Source organism: Panicum hallii, chromosome 7 (genome assembly GCF_002211085.1).
Source record: "Panicum hallii strain FIL2 chromosome 7, PHallii_v3.1, whole genome shotgun sequence".
NCBI classification, from domain to species: Eukaryota; Viridiplantae; Streptophyta; class Magnoliopsida; order Poales; family Poaceae; genus Panicum; species Panicum hallii.
This window is the reverse complement of record NC_038048.1, coordinates 37,472,050-37,487,015: the sequence shown is the minus strand read 5'-3', so window position 1 is coordinate 37,487,015 and position 14,966 is coordinate 37,472,050. Positions and strand designations below refer to the sequence as shown.

The 14,966-nt window shown below is 49.2% G+C and overlaps 2 protein-coding genes across 2 annotated transcripts; both read left to right on the top strand.

Annotated features, from left to right (window-relative positions):
• The first annotated feature begins 4,792 nt into the window (after nucleotides 1-4,792).
• On the top strand, nucleotides 4,793-5,669 carry LOC112899037 (fasciclin-like arabinogalactan protein 7). The gene has a single exon (XM_025967365.1). It carries the CDS (start codon nucleotides 4,793-4,795, stop codon nucleotides 5,561-5,563), a length of 771 nt encoding a protein of 256 aa, XP_025823150.1. The 3' UTR covers nucleotides 5,564-5,669.
• Nucleotides 5,670-5,878: 209 nt separating this feature from the next.
• On the top strand, nucleotides 5,879-6,819 carry LOC112900736 (fasciclin-like arabinogalactan protein 7). The gene is made up of 2 exons (XM_025969549.1): nucleotides 5,879-6,202; nucleotides 6,307-6,819. The coding sequence occupies exons 1-2, from the start codon at nucleotides 5,879-5,881 to the stop codon at nucleotides 6,817-6,819; spliced, it is 837 nt and encodes a 278-aa protein (XP_025825334.1).
• Nucleotides 6,820-14,966: the final 8,147 nt, after the last annotated feature.

The following is a 14,966-nucleotide window of genomic DNA, read 5'->3' as shown; positions in this document are numbered from 1 at the left end:
GCACCCAGCGGACTGGCAGGCAGGCTGGCCGGTGGCAATGGCATCCCGATCGATGCGCCGCGCGGCCGCGTGCTCAACGCCGAGTCGCCTGGAGCCCTTGGCTGGAGCCTGGTCCTGGAGGGACTCCGGGGTGAGACGGGCTCCGCCGGCTGGCGTTTTCCGGCGGAAAAGGACACGGGCTCCATGCGGCCACGCGGGGAAAGTCGCGAGACTGGCCCAGGGAACTGGCTGGCACCGGCGCGGGTCGTCGTCGTCGGCAGCCCGCGGCGTACCTGACGGTGACACTGACATGAGCAGCGTCCACCGCGGCGACCCTCGGGCCGGATGCCCGGATCGCGTCGCGACGCGGCAGGGACTCATCTGGTTCGCGGGGAGGACGAGGCGAGGGTGCGATCGATCGGTGCGGTTCGTCGGCGGCACGTCAACGGATCGCGAGGCACGGGGCCCGAGCAGCCGCGGTGCTCGCTGTGCCCCCTCGCGGCCGCTGCCGCGAATCAGGCGCCGCGGCGCGCGCAGGTGGGCAGGAACCCCATGACGAACAGCGCAGACTCCCAACGGTTACCCTACCCGAGTTCCAGGAGGACAGCGACGCCAGCTGGATTCAGATTTTCCCGGTCCGGTCCTGGCTCCTGCTTAACTCTGTACCGTACTGCATCACTCTGTACCGTACTGCATCAAATGTTCCTCTTTCTTCCATGAGAAGAAAAAAAAATATTCTCATGGAGAGCGCCAGCCAGCCAGGCGACCGGCGACCCTGCCTGATCCATCTGAAACGCACAACGGAGCGCCGGTCCCCAGCACGTAACGTCTTATCGCACACGCACGTCGCTGCCGGCCTGAGCAGCAGATGAGATGCGTTGCAGCGCGCACCGAGAGCGACTCGAGCTCGCCCCCCTACTCCACTCATGGCGCGCAGCACCGCCGGGTCGTCCCCGTCCGGCAGCTCTGATCCAAGACTGATGAGAGCGTTCTCATCAGTCTTGATACGGAGTCCAAAGTTTTCTTGTCCAATCTGCCAGTATACAGACGAAGCTGCGTCCGGCCCTCACGAGTGCGTGCTCTGCTCTCCATCGATCTCCGGAGGTGTGGTGTCAACTGATGGCCACAACTGCTACAATAGTACTTGCTTGGTCGTCGTCGCCACCGCGCACTCGTGAGGGCCATGCGTTATTTCTATTGCTTGTGTCGTGGCTGGTACGGTGGCCGTCTCCGCTGCACAGAGACCATCGGGTTGGAGATACTCCCTCGATCTCAAGAAGGGTGCAATTCTAATTATTTTTAGATAGGTTAGTGGTGATGTGAAAAGACTCAAACACCCTTATTTATTTGCCACACATGCAAATCAAATTGAGCACTTAATTAGGTAGGTAGTTGAGATTCAATATCTAAAATTGCACTCTTTGTATGATTTTTTTCAAACACAAGATTTTACTTTTTATGGAAGAGAGGGAGTACGTGGCAGTGGCGAATCCAGAGCTAGATGTCCTAAAAGAACTATTTTTTTTTTCAAAGCAGTCTTTGTGGACCGTGGGAGGTGCGGGCTGAATATATGAGATGAAAATATAGGTGGTGAAGTTCTTTGGGCCGGATCTTAGGGTGGGCCGCGCCCATGGTACATGGTGTTTCACCCTGAATGCTTTGGATACAGTTGCTTTTTTTCTATTAAGTTCTAGCACCACTGATGATCAAAAGTACAACAAACTGTATTTGCTATAGAATTTGTCTATATGACTGAAAATATATATTTAAATATATATGAAAAATCTATTATGCACGTGCTTATAGCTACACATGTGAGTAGGGCATATGTAACCCAATAAAAGATACGTACGAGGTGTATGTGATGGTATATACGTTGGGTATGTGACCATACATAGAGTATGTGAACATATTCAATTTTATATACTAGTACTAAGGTATAATAATATATATTTAAAAAATAAGGATGCTTCTAAAATTTTTCGTATATATTCCTTTGAAGTATCTTAGAATAAGTATATAAATATACTCGAAGTGATAAATAAGTATGTGAACATACACACAATGGTACTCTCACCATCAGTATACCACTGTGTTTATGTTCGCATACTCATCTATCACCTTAAGTATGTTCATATACTAATTCTAAAGGATATATAATAAAATTTTAAATGCACCCCTATTTACTAAATATATTATAATTATACCTTAGTATGTTCACACACTGTATGTATGGTCATGTACCCAACGTATATACCATCATAAATGTTCCAGTATGATCACATCATGTACGTCACGTACATGCTCTTCGTTGGGTCAGATACGTCCTATGTCATGGGATACACATGTGGGAGTAGCTACAAGTGCGTGTAGAATGAATTTTTTTTATATATATATATATAATATGATAAGTTTTATCTACACTCGTTTGTAGCTACTCTCATTATCAGTATACCACCATGCGTATATTCACGTACTTATTTATCACTTTGAATATGTTCGTATACTAATTCTAAGATACTTCAAAGGGATATGTACGAAAAATTTTAAAAGCATCCCTATTTTTTAAATATATCATGATTATATATTAGTACTAGTATATAAAAATAAATATATCCATATACTCCATGTATGGTCACATATTTAAAGTATATACCTTCACAGATGGTCTTGTATGATTACATATACCTTGTAATTCCTACATCATGAGATATATATATGTAGGAATAGCTACAAGCACGTGTAGAATATTATATATATATATATATATATTATTGCATGCATATATCTTGCTCTATAAAGACTAGATGCTGATCCATTTTTCTCTCTTATTCTCACATATTTTCAAAATAATTTTCAAGTTACCTTCAATCCCACGAGTTAAGCTTTTTACGTTTATACGTAAGCTTGACAGATTTGAGTTGGCAGTCAACGTCACCACCGGCCAGGTCATTGCAATTCGCATGGCATCGTCAGTTGTGGTCATCTCATGAACCCTTTTCCCTCGTATGCTCATCATCAACGGTGCCAAACATGTACATATTGAAACCATGTGCTGCTACGTTTTCGGATAGGATTTGAACTCTTCATTCGTCTTATCTATATCGACTGAATTATTGATTTGGTTTCAGATCTTTCTCTTTTTTTGTCTAATCAATCACCACTGTTATAATGTGGATCCATGATAACTAAAACATAATCTCTTTCTTTATTTTTTTTGTCCCGGTAATCATGGTAGTACTCTGTAGCACTTACAAAAGTAAATATCTGGGAGCTTCTTTTTTCCCAATTGCTATGCTTCTAGTATCAAAAAGGATTGAACCCCAAAGTTCACTTAAAATTTCTAGGACTATTTTTAAAGGTCTTCTTTTGAGAAAAATAAAAGTTGGGCCTCGAGTTTTCTTACATTTAGTCATGATTTTCACTTTTCAGGCAACCCTCCCGTGATCATAGCCGAGCGTGGCTTTTCATGGTTATTCCCTGATTCAAGCCAGTTCCCTTATAATTTTGCAGTGACTGAGAGCTCACAAGGTTATAACGTCCTCTACTGCAAGTTCAGCTAATCAAGGATAGAGTTGGTATCTGCGTACCCAACATTGATATGAAAAATGGCACTACTAATTCTGATATTTTTCCATAAGAAAAGAAAAACTACCTCATTAATGGGGTACCCTCGTGGGGATGAGGGGCGGATCCAAGGATTCAACTTGGGGGGGAGGGGGGGCCGGATCCGCCCCCGGTGGGGATGGTTCTCCATCGACTATACTTTCTCCTAGTTTAAACCTATTTATCGTAAGCATTATATCACACTTTTCTTAGTTTTTCAAGATATTTCCTAATACTAGATATTTAATTAATATCCATGCATTAATTTAGTACTATTAAATGGGCTAATGTTTTTGTAACCTTTCCATGATGATCTGTAACTAAGAGTAAATGCGCAGGCACACAAGCTATTGCATCTCTATAAGTATAACGAACGATCATAATTTGATCCCTCTAAATAATTGTTGTGTAGTTTTTTTTGTTTCTCTCGATTATGAGAATTTCTACAACTTGACACATCTTTCAATTTATAAATTATAGTAAGTTGAATATAAGTTTCTCTGGACAGATCAGTATGTTCATATTTACACACAAAAATGAACTGCATGCGTACATCGGAGCAAGGGCTGGCCAAAATTTGGTTGTGAGTAAATATGAACATTTGTGTGTAAATATGGTTCTTTGTGTTAGGGCCGACAGAACCTGTAGCCAGGCTGATTTGCGGCGCGCACGTCCGCCATCTCCGGCGGCACCCCCCGCCCTGCGCCTGGAGAAGAACTCCCTCCCGTCTCATTGTGCTCCGTCAACGGCAATTTTGATTTGTTCTCTCAGTATCGGCTTCCATTTCCCTGCGCTTCAAAAGCAGCTAGCGCTTCTGTCGGTGCATGTGGATATATAAATTACTTCGGCCTGTCAAGTCTTAACGATCCGCATACGTGCTTCGAACCCGCGAGTTCGCGATAGCTGAAAACCCCAGATCAGAAGAAACGTGGAGCACCACCACCGTCAGGGAAAGGAAAAACATTCCCCAAATCGAATGGTCCTGACCAATTTCTTCGGTTCTGACCACTTAACAATGACAGCATAATACCGCCTACCGACACACTGACAGCAAAATGCCAGCCCCTGCACTTCCACCATTTCTTATGGGCTCACCGTCCGCTACAAATCCTCCTCCGATCAGTTCACAGCCTCGTCCCGGCCTGAGCTTCATCTTCCTCGCACTCCTCGCGGTGAAGGCTTGCCGCCGCTGCAGTTTTCGGCAGAAATGGAGCTCAAACCAGCCTTCCTTGCCATCGCGGTGCTGTGCCTCGGGCTGCCACCGGCGGCATTGTCCCAGAGGGCACCACCGCCGGTCGCCGAAACGCCGGCGCCAGCCCCGGCGCCGCGCCACGTCAACCTCACGGACCTGCTCTCCCTGGCCGGCCCCTACGGCACGTTCCTCGACTACCTCGTCCGGACCGACGTGATCCGGACGCTCCAGAGCCAGGCCGACGCCCCGGGCGGCCAGGGCGTGACCGTGTTCGCGCCCGAGGACTCGGCGTTCGCGGCCGTCGGCGGCGCCGCGCTGCCCGGCCTCGCCGCGGACCAGCTCCGCGCGCTCATGCTGTGCCACGCGGCGCCGCGGTACCACCCGCTCTCCTCCTTCGCGGCGCTGGCCGCCGCGCCGGGCCCCGTGCTGCCCACGCTCGCCGGCGGGGAGCAGTGCATGGTGAACATCACTTACGCCGCAGGCAGGATCCGCGTCGCGTCGGGCTGGACCAGGGCGGCCAGGCTCGTCAGCAGCGTGTACTCGACGCCGCCGGTCGCCGTGTACGCGCTGGACAGGGTGCTGCTGCCCCGGGAGCTGTTCCCGAACGAGCCCGCCGTGGCGCCCGTGCCCGCGCCCGCGCCGCCGGCGCGCGGGGGCGATGCGGCCGACGGCGCCCCGGCCGGCACCGGGCATGGTTTCAGCAGGAGCCCGTCGTGCCGGGTCGGTGCTGGTCGCGTTCTTGTTGGCCACCTGACCCTCCTGGCTTCCGTGTTTCTGATGATGTAGACGCCGATTTCTCTGTGCCGCACGGTGAAACTTTGTTGCTGTAAGAGGAGTGAGGTTTCTGTTGCACGTTGCCCGTGTGTTATTATTGCAGACGTGTCGATTTGTTCTGTTGGTGCCGTGACAATTTCCAGAGCTGCATGTCTCAACTCTCAAGACGATCGTTTGGCAGTTGACACAGTCCTGCAGTGTCCTCTGAGCCGCTGGAAAAATAGGAAACGAGAGCTCGCAGCTGGCACGAAGATCGCATCTCGGCGTCTCCCTGTCTGTGCAGTCGCAAATAGCCGGCACTGCGAGATCGTGTTCGACGCTTGCGACATGAGGTGCGCCGCCGCCTTCGCGCTGCTCGCGACCGTGATGTCCGTGTCCGTCGTCCTGCACGCCGGGGCGCACCGGCCGCTCGTCAAGCTGCCGCGGGCGGCGGCGCTGCAGAAGACCGACACGTGGCCACCGACGCCGCAGGCCACGGGCGGCGCCAACCTCACCGCGATCCTCACCCTCGACGGGCCATTCCGGACCTTCCTCGGGTACCTGCAGCAGACCAACCTCGTGGAGGTGTTCCAGAACCAGGCGAGCCTGACCGACCAGGGCATCACCATCTTCGTCCCCGTCGACAAGGCCTTCGCCGCCGTCAAGCCGTCGGTAAGGTCGAGAACCTCCTCGGAGTATTTGCACGGTGGAATTACAGAGCGACGGTAGGTAGGTTGATTCAGGATCGATTTCCGTGTTGACGAACGATAACGCAGGTGCTGTCGGGTCTTTCCAGCCTTCAGCTCAAGAACCTGATGTTGTGCCACTCGCTGGCCAAGCACTACGAGCTCGCGGACTTCGAGGGGCTGAGCCGGATCGGGCCGGTGACGACGTTCGCCGGCGGGCTGTACACGGTGAACGTGACGTACGACGCGGGCACCGTCCACGTGCGCTCCAGGTGGGCCGACGCCAAGATCGTCGGGAGCGTGTCCGTGGACGCGCCCATGGCGATCTACGAGCTCGACCGGGTGCTGCTCCCGGCCACGCTCTTCCGCGCCCAGCCGCCCGTCGCGGCGTTCCCGGACGACGACGTGCCCGCGCCGCCGCCGCCTCCGGGGGACGACGACGGTGCCGGGGCGCCCGCGACGGAGCCAGACCCCGTCGCGCCGAGGCAGTATGACTCGGCGGGAGTCGCGGACGCCCCGATCTCGGCGTGCGGAGCCGGCGATCGGTTCGCTCGGCGTGCGGCCACCGCGGCTCTCGGTGCAATGGCGCTGATCGCATTGTGATCGAGGTTGTGGTGCTTTGCTGCGGCGAAAATAGAATGGGGTAGTTTTTAAATGTTTGCTAGTGATGAACAGGGTTTGAATTGAATATGTTTACATCGGTGTACGGTAGAGATGTAATAGATAATCTGGTACTCTCATGTTATAATATGGAGGATAGAGAGGTGAGAGAACGGGAGACTTGAGGGTGATGTTTGACGAACAACTGTCTCATCAGCTAAATTTTAGAAGAGACTCAATAAATCTAATAAGAGATAGAAAATCCGACAAACTCAAAATTACCGTAGACGACAGTGATCCATCCGGCAAAGTTAATTGTGTACCACTTAACTTAGAAATCAGATTGTTTAACAACTGTTGATAAACAATCTAAAGTGAAAGTCCACGTCAAGGTTGCCAAACTCATAAAAAAAAATCCAAACATACTTTTACAAGATTGGAGTTCTTCAAAAATCAAAACTCATTTTTTAGTGGAAATCAAAACTCCTTTTTCAATGAACCAAATATCATATGTGGCTAATTTTTTCCATCAATTGGAGCACTATCCCTAAACGCCTGTTATAGCATGAACCCATTTAGATGCGCACTCAATTAATCGATACCAACCCATGCACTAAGATGGAAAATCATGCCATTAATCCCTGCCTATTGGTGCTACCTATCTGCAGAGCTATCTTCCTACTTAAAAGCCCACTAGCTCTTCGCTTGTTCTTCTCCATTCCTGGATAGTCGTCACTTGGTCGCCACAAATCTCAGCTCGTCTGCCATGAGGACTGGGACCTTCACCCACCTTGTCATGTTTGCCGTTGCTGCCATGGCAACCTCGGATGATGGATGGAATCTCATCCCCAATGGCTCGGCCAGTGTGCGATGGGTGAGTACGCCGATCAATCGGGCGACCGTGCTGAATTTGTTGGTGTGGTGCGCGCCAGTCGGCGAGGAGAGATGACTTATAAGCTCGTTGTACATGCAAAGGAACGTGGGGTGGAGCCAAGATGCTTCAAGTTTGAGGTGGTCAACTTCGATCCAGATTTGCCTCGGCACTGCAGGCTTCTCTCCTACCAGGAATGTAACTGAATTTTTTTTCCATGTAATAAATGGGTAATTTATTTATGCATGATGTTACCCAAACTTCAGTGGTTCAAAAAGGAAAACCATGTGTTTTACCTAGACTTGGGTGATCTAGAAGGAAAAAATTATGTATTTTAAATGGCTCGTGTATGAAGGTCATCGACTTATAGTTACCAGCACGAGCTATTCAGATCCTAAAATAGTTGCGAACTCGAAGGGGATGCCAGTTTTTTTCCCTTACTGCAAGAGTAACACATACGCACGCCCCATACTTACATGTACCCACGAGTGTATATATTATACTCCTATAAGCACTATAACGTGTGCAATTTATGGACACAAAGATTTGAACCCCATTGGTGGAATTGTGCCATCACGCCTGTAAGGTGGTTTCCAATAAGGGTGCCTAAAACCGAGGCAAATAACGAAAATATACATTTGTGATTTGTTCCTAGGTCTTGAGAAAAGAGAAGAAACCTTGCGTAATATTGGACGACTAAGATTAAAAAAAGTGATGCTGATGTTCCTTTACTACGTTAGAGAATCCTTGTGAAACTTTGTGGTTGAGATTCAAGATTTCTGTTTGGTAGCCAACCAAATTTTTTCTTTTCTGAGCAGTGCTATGTGTCACAATTCTGTTCTTATCGACTGAAGCAGAAGACAAAATTACTCAAGTAACATATACTTTATATTTTTTTGAGCAGTGACTAGTCTTTTTTTCCCCTTACAGCCTCACAGTCTCAGACACCGCCTCCTTTTCTGTTCTAACAACCGCGCCCACACCGATCCGGACCATTTGGCGATTCTTTCTGGGTCCAACTTGCCAAGCAACTACTCCTATATGGCCCACAGCCACCACAGCCCACCTATCAGTACAGCTTTAGGCCCAACGGTCCAATATACCACACCCACGAAAAAAATGGAAAAAGTCGTTTTTTACCTCCCTGCACTTTGGGACGAATTCGCGTTTTCTCCTTAGACAATAAAACCGTCCGCCTGAACTTCTCGGACTTGCGATACCGGACACATCACCTCCCTAACCGGTTTCTCTCAGTGGTTTTCCTTTTTTTTTCTTTTCTATTTATTTTGACTGGATATTTGCAAAATTATAGTAAATCATAAAATAGAAACGCATTCATCGAGTGTATTTCGTTCAAAAGAAATATTTCATTCTATATGTCCAAACCCCTTATGTGAATCCTTCCACTACGCTCACCCTCGCCGGTCTCCACCACCACCCATAGTCAGCAGCGACCTAATGCCAGCCTCTCCGTCCACCAGAGTCAGAGTGTCACCATAGGAGGAGGATGAGTTCCAAATTGGGAGGGCTCTCAAGCTAAGCTGATTTGGATTTTTACCTCTCCAGAAAGGGGTTGGAGTAGAGATCGGGATGGAAATATTAGATGTAGTTTTTTTTACACAGTACGACTTAGATACTCACAACGCACGCACACTCACATCTATAAATACGTGTACATAAATCCTACCTTTATGAGCAATTGAGTATATTCGAAGATGGAACCGGCAAATCCTCGAGATTGATTAAGTCATCACAAACGCCTCGCTGTCGACGGAAACGTCGCATACCACTAAAAGCACAACGCCGTTAAATTTAAAAAATTCACTTTTACGGGGAGTTGAACTCAAGACCCAAGATGCTACTGAGGCTCTCTTGTAATCACTGGGCTATAAGCCCTTTCGCAGATACTGGATCCAGTTGACCCAAACATTTTACCAGGAGAGGATGAGTGAAAGGCCCAGCACCCGTCTGAGGGAAAACGAGAGGCCCAGCCCTGACCCAAACGGACTCGCGGCGTTGATCGGTCGGGCAGGAGTACAGACCGCCACCGTTCCAGACCTCAGATTCGGTGCGTGATGCGGTGGAGAACTGAAATTGGGCTCGGACAGTGTGCGATTCTTGAGTACGACCAACAAGCAGGCGACCATGCTGGATTCGTTGGTGTGGTGCGCGCCAGTCGGCGAGGACCGAGGAGGGAGAGCTTATAAGCTTGCTGTATATGCAAAAGAACGTGAGGCGGAGCCAAGATGCTTCAATTTTGTGGTGTTCAACTTTGATCCAGATTTATCTCAATACTGCAGGCTTCTCTACTGCCAGGTTGTTTTGCATGTAATAAACAGGTAATTTCCTTATACATGCATGATGTTGCCCAAACTTCAGTAGTTCAAAAAGGAAAAGCCATGTATTTTGCACAGACTTCGGTGGTCTAAAAGGGCAAAAAACCCATGTATTTTAAGTGGCCCGTACATGAAGGTCATCGCGCCCACGCCGCTGCGGACCATTTGGCGATTTTTTCTTGGCCCAACTTGCGAGTCAACTATACAGTCCACAGCCACCACAGCCCACCTGACAGTGACTTTAGGCCCAACGGTCCAATATACCACAGAAAAAAAAAATGCTACGGCTCCTTCAAGCTCAACACAACTAAGAAAAAGGGTTACAGGACCAACACAGCTGGAATCCATAGCTTACGTGGCCTAGGTTTTCCATTGTTCTTTTATACTTTTGCAATTTTTACCTCGACATTATTTTTGTATTTACTGTACTAAATTTTCTAGTCTTCATTCAAATGTGTTCGTATTCCATTCTACACGACGCAGCTAATCGTTGGGTCATTGTTCCAGACCCCAGATTTGGCGGCTGATGCTGTGCTGAACTGAAATTGGACCCCCTCCTCCTCCTCCTCCTCCTTCTTCTTCTTCTTCTTCAGAGTTCCGATTGGGTATGCCCGTCTGAGGGAAGTGGTGTGATCTGCCCCCGTCTGCGGCACCTGGCAAGGCCACACAGACTCGCCAGATATGAGATATCGCCGTGACCTCCGCGGAGATCACTCGCAGTCGCTGCGGCGTGCAGGGAGCGAGCGCAGGGCTGGACCAGTGCGGCGCCGGGCACGTCCTCAGTCCAGAATCTCCAGACCGCAGCAAGCGCAGGGCCGACGCCCGCCAGTGCAGTCAGGCGATTTTCAGCAGGTCCCCCCGGCACCCGCCACTCGCCGCCGTCCCTCCCCGTCCCCGTCTCCCACCGTCGTCTCGGCTCTGCTCGGCATGTGAGATTCTCACTGACGGGCCGGCCGAACGGACGGGCGGGCGGGCGGGCGGATTGGATTCCTGCCGTCGTGCCAAAAGGCATGATGCGTAGCATTGACGGACAGAGGCTGGGTCTGGAGCATTTTTCTCCAGTACACACACAACCGGCTACTGGGCCTACCGCTGCTAGTCCAGCCTTTTTTTTACTGCCATTGCGTAGTCTTGGTCTGAAGGCTCGACAGGAGATTCGCGTGCGCGCGCGTGTACGTGCGATACGGGCGTGTGGTTGGAGGGAGTCGTTGGCCTGGTCCCGTTTTAAAGAGGAGAGGCCAGTACGCGCGTCGTACCCCCCCCCCCCCCCCCCCTCCTGCATTTGGAGCATGCAGTTTCAATGCAACTCGGGGGCCGGGGAACACGGAGCGGATCCCAGACGCTCGCTCGTTCGCATCCAATGGCCCTTCCCTGCAGGCCACCAATCAACGCTTGCTTGCATGCTGATGCTGTACCACCATTGCTGCCTCCTACTGGTTCCGTCCCACGGGTTGCACGGCCTTTCGCCTGCACTTGGCAACTGGCTAGATGAAGATGAAGCTTCGTTTTCAAATTTTGAAAAGAGGGGGGGGGGGGAGGTTCTGAACGAGCTCTCGGCGAGAGAGGTGGCTGCGGCGCGTGCGGCCCAGGGCGCGCAGGCGATCGTCCATCGATGGGCCGGCGCACGTACGGGGGACGGGAGCCTGTTGATTTATGACCGGCATGATCGTACGCCCATGGCGGCCCGTACTCCTCGGGGGCAGGCAACAACATCAATCCATGTCTGCAATTCTGCATGGCACACCGACTCCATAGTTTACTCCAGACGCCGCCTGCCGGCCAACCTTCGTACAACTTTCGGCGAAATGACTAATCTCTTACGGTTTTACGGTCACCGTGCCTCAGGACTCAGGAGTAACTCTGATGCATAAGCACCGTGCGTGGGCCAACGGTTGGCTGCGCATAGACCTGCATAGACCTCAGCGTAAATTACCCGTATACCATTAAAAATTTAGCTCGTCCATTCTGTACCATCAAAATTTAGACAGCCATTAAAAACTTAACTCCATACCTTTTATGCCATTACTGTCATAGTTCAGTTATATCTCTGTCAGATGAAGGTGGAAAAGACAATACTACCCTTAAAAATAAGAGATAAAATATTTTTCTTACTACTCCTGTACTATTGCAGTTAACAACGATAATATGTGTATACACAGAGCAGGCAACCCGCACTGATTTCTTCTCTCCTTAATCAACTTCCCCCAACCAAGAAATGCGGCCACCCACCGTGCGAGCGGGGCGGAGCGCCGCCGTCGCAAGCAGAACAGAAGGTGCAACTTTGCTAAAGCCTGTTGGAACTTCATTGGTGTTCATTTTACCTTCACCAGAACATTAAATCAGATCCTCAGCAGAATCAGACGATCTATAGATGTCCCCTTTGATAATCATTCTAATGTTCTGGTCTATATGGACAACTCGTAATGATTGGGTCTTCAATAACATCCCTCCAACGGTTCAGGCATGAAAGGTGAAATTCTGCAAGGAATTCAGGCTCATTTTATTGAAAGCCAAGCAAAGCAGAATTAAAGAGATGGAAGCCTGACTAGCTGCTCTTTAGACCTGACCTGTTTCTTTTGTAGCAGTAGTGATTCTTGTCCTAGTTCAATCAGTCTTGTTTTTTTCCCTCTTTCTCCGTTTTTTCTCCCTCGCTAGAATGTACTTCTGTTTGGTAAACTTTCCCTTTCTTTAAAATGTTTTAACCAGTAGGAGCTTGCCCCTCCTGTTTCCATAAAAAATGAGGTCATTGCGTTTGCATACGACATTTGCAGTCGCGGAACTCGTTGTCGCTCAAGTCGGTGAAGATGTTCAGACCAGGAGCCGCCTCGCCTGCGTCTTGACGCAACGCGGTGCAATGTCACCTTGAACGTGGCGAAGCGGCGAAGCTTCTCCACGGGGTCACGTAGCGTGTGCCCCACCTCTCGTAAAGCTCCCACAGCAAGCGACGCCTCGGAGTCGAGGTTGAGGTCGTCGGTGGTGAACTTGATGCCGCCGGCAACCTGGCTCCGGCAGCAGAGCCAGCAGCGCCAGCGCCACCACGCCTGCTAGCGCGGCGAGCTGCTGTTGCTTCATGATCACCATGGACTGCCCAGTGAAAATCCAGTCAACATATGAAGAGGGGACTCATCTCCATTCTCTTCTTTCTCTCCCTTCTTTATCATTCTTTCTTCCAAAAATATAAAAAAGTTTAGATATGTATCTATTGATCTTGAGGAGGTAGGGGGGCTTAAGCCCGTAGCCCCCTTTAGATCCGCCGTCCATGGTCAGGTTGTCTCGTTGGAGCTAGCGATCGGTCTGCTGCTAGCACTACTACTCTCTATTTGATCTCTGGTTTATTTGGCGATAGATGCTCTTCAGTCGGCGGTTAGCCCGTGAGGCGATGGAGTTGGGTGGCAGACGCGCCGTGGTGAATATCTTGAGTAGTCGCGCAAAAGCACTTCCCAAAAATCTTATTCGTTCTCTCCCGATGCCGGATCCCAAAAACGAAGAGTTTCGGAGACCTGCTCTCCCGTTTGCCGGTGCACACCGGCACTCGGGATGGAGAAGGCTACGGTGGTGGCGCAGCAATGAGAAGAGGCAAAAACCCTAGGTTTTGGCGTGTCTTTAAGGAGACCGATGAGTCATATACATATGGAAGTCAAACCGACCTCACATCATGATCGGGAACTAAACCGATTAGAATTAGGGTTTAGACTTCCATATCTCGTAGAGTTAGGGATCAAATAATCAAAAATTAAAATTGTAAAAGGAAGCCGCGCCCCCGCAAGATGAGGGGCCGGATTTCGGCGGACCATTCACGCAAGTGCCGCGCGCCCGGCGAGGCGTGACGTACGTGTGCATGTGGTGTTTATCTTCCCGCCCCCCATCACATAGCTTGGAGGAGTAGAGATAATCTCCATATTTATGTTGGTTATCCCACTTCTCTACTAGCGAGGTGGGACTAAACTGGAACCACTTCATCTTGCACACATGGGCTTTTGAGATTTATTAGAATTTCTGAATTTGTTAATGGGCCAAGCCCACTAAAATTCTAGCAATCCCCTGTCATCAGATCTCAAATGCCCATTTAGAGTTTTGCCTATTTTTACCACTAGTTGATATACTAGTGTTTCAGTAGACACTGTTCAGTTGAACTTCCGCCTAAAGTTTTAAAGTTATACTTATTCACAACTTGACAATGGACTATGCCTTTAATTGCTTATTTTATGTGAACAAGTTTCACTCAAAATCATAACCAACCTGCCTTACAGCATTTGAGATGCATCTTCACCTAGAGAGGATTAAAAAAATTATTCTCCTCGATTAACCAATAGCTTGTTCTTCACGGGATCTCCGATTATATGGATTGGATACTATCATTGTTTGATTTTTACCGTTTTATAAGGATAGTCGGCACGCACTCCGAAGTTTCTCAACTTTCTTTCTAAGTGACTTGAGTTGTATGTTGACCTTAACTATCACCGTTTGATTTTCACGGCTCATAAGCATATCGCACCAACTCCAGGAAAAACACATACCCACTCGTTCTAAAGCAGTAAGTTTCATGATATCGCACCACCTCCAAGAGTAAACATATACCCACTCATGGAATAAAGCTCTCCCTCTGGCACGGCGGCGTGTGGTGTTTATCTTCCCTCCCCCATCATATAGTTTGGAGGAGTGGAGACAATCTCCATATTTATGTTGATCATCCTACTCATCCATAGGAAGGTGGAACTAAATTTGAACCATTTTTTCTTACACACAAGAATTTAAGAATTTATTAAAATTTCTAAATTTATTAATAGGCCAAGCCCACTAAAATTACAGCAGCTCTGCGAGCGAGCTAGCTACGTACGTACGTGCTGCCTGCCTCCTTTCATAGACGGTGAGCGAGCGAGCCAGCCAGCAGTGCGCCGCGCGAGTTGAACTCGAAGATGCATGGTGCGCTGTGGCAAGCCAGG

Bases quoted from the DNA above. Each gene is read 5' to 3' on its own strand.
- LOC112899037 (XM_025967365.1), top strand. From the start codon at position 4,793: ATGGAGCTCAAACCAGCCTTCCTTGCCATCGCGGTGCTGTGCCTCGGG.
- LOC112900736 (XM_025969549.1), top strand. From the start codon at position 5,879: ATGAGGTGCGCCGCCGCCTTCGCGCTGCTCGCGACCGTGATGTCCGTG. The intron at 6,203-6,306 runs GTAAGGTCGAGA...ACGATAACGCAG, and splicing joins TCGCCGCCGTCAAGCCGTCG to GTGCTGTCGGGTCTTTCCAG.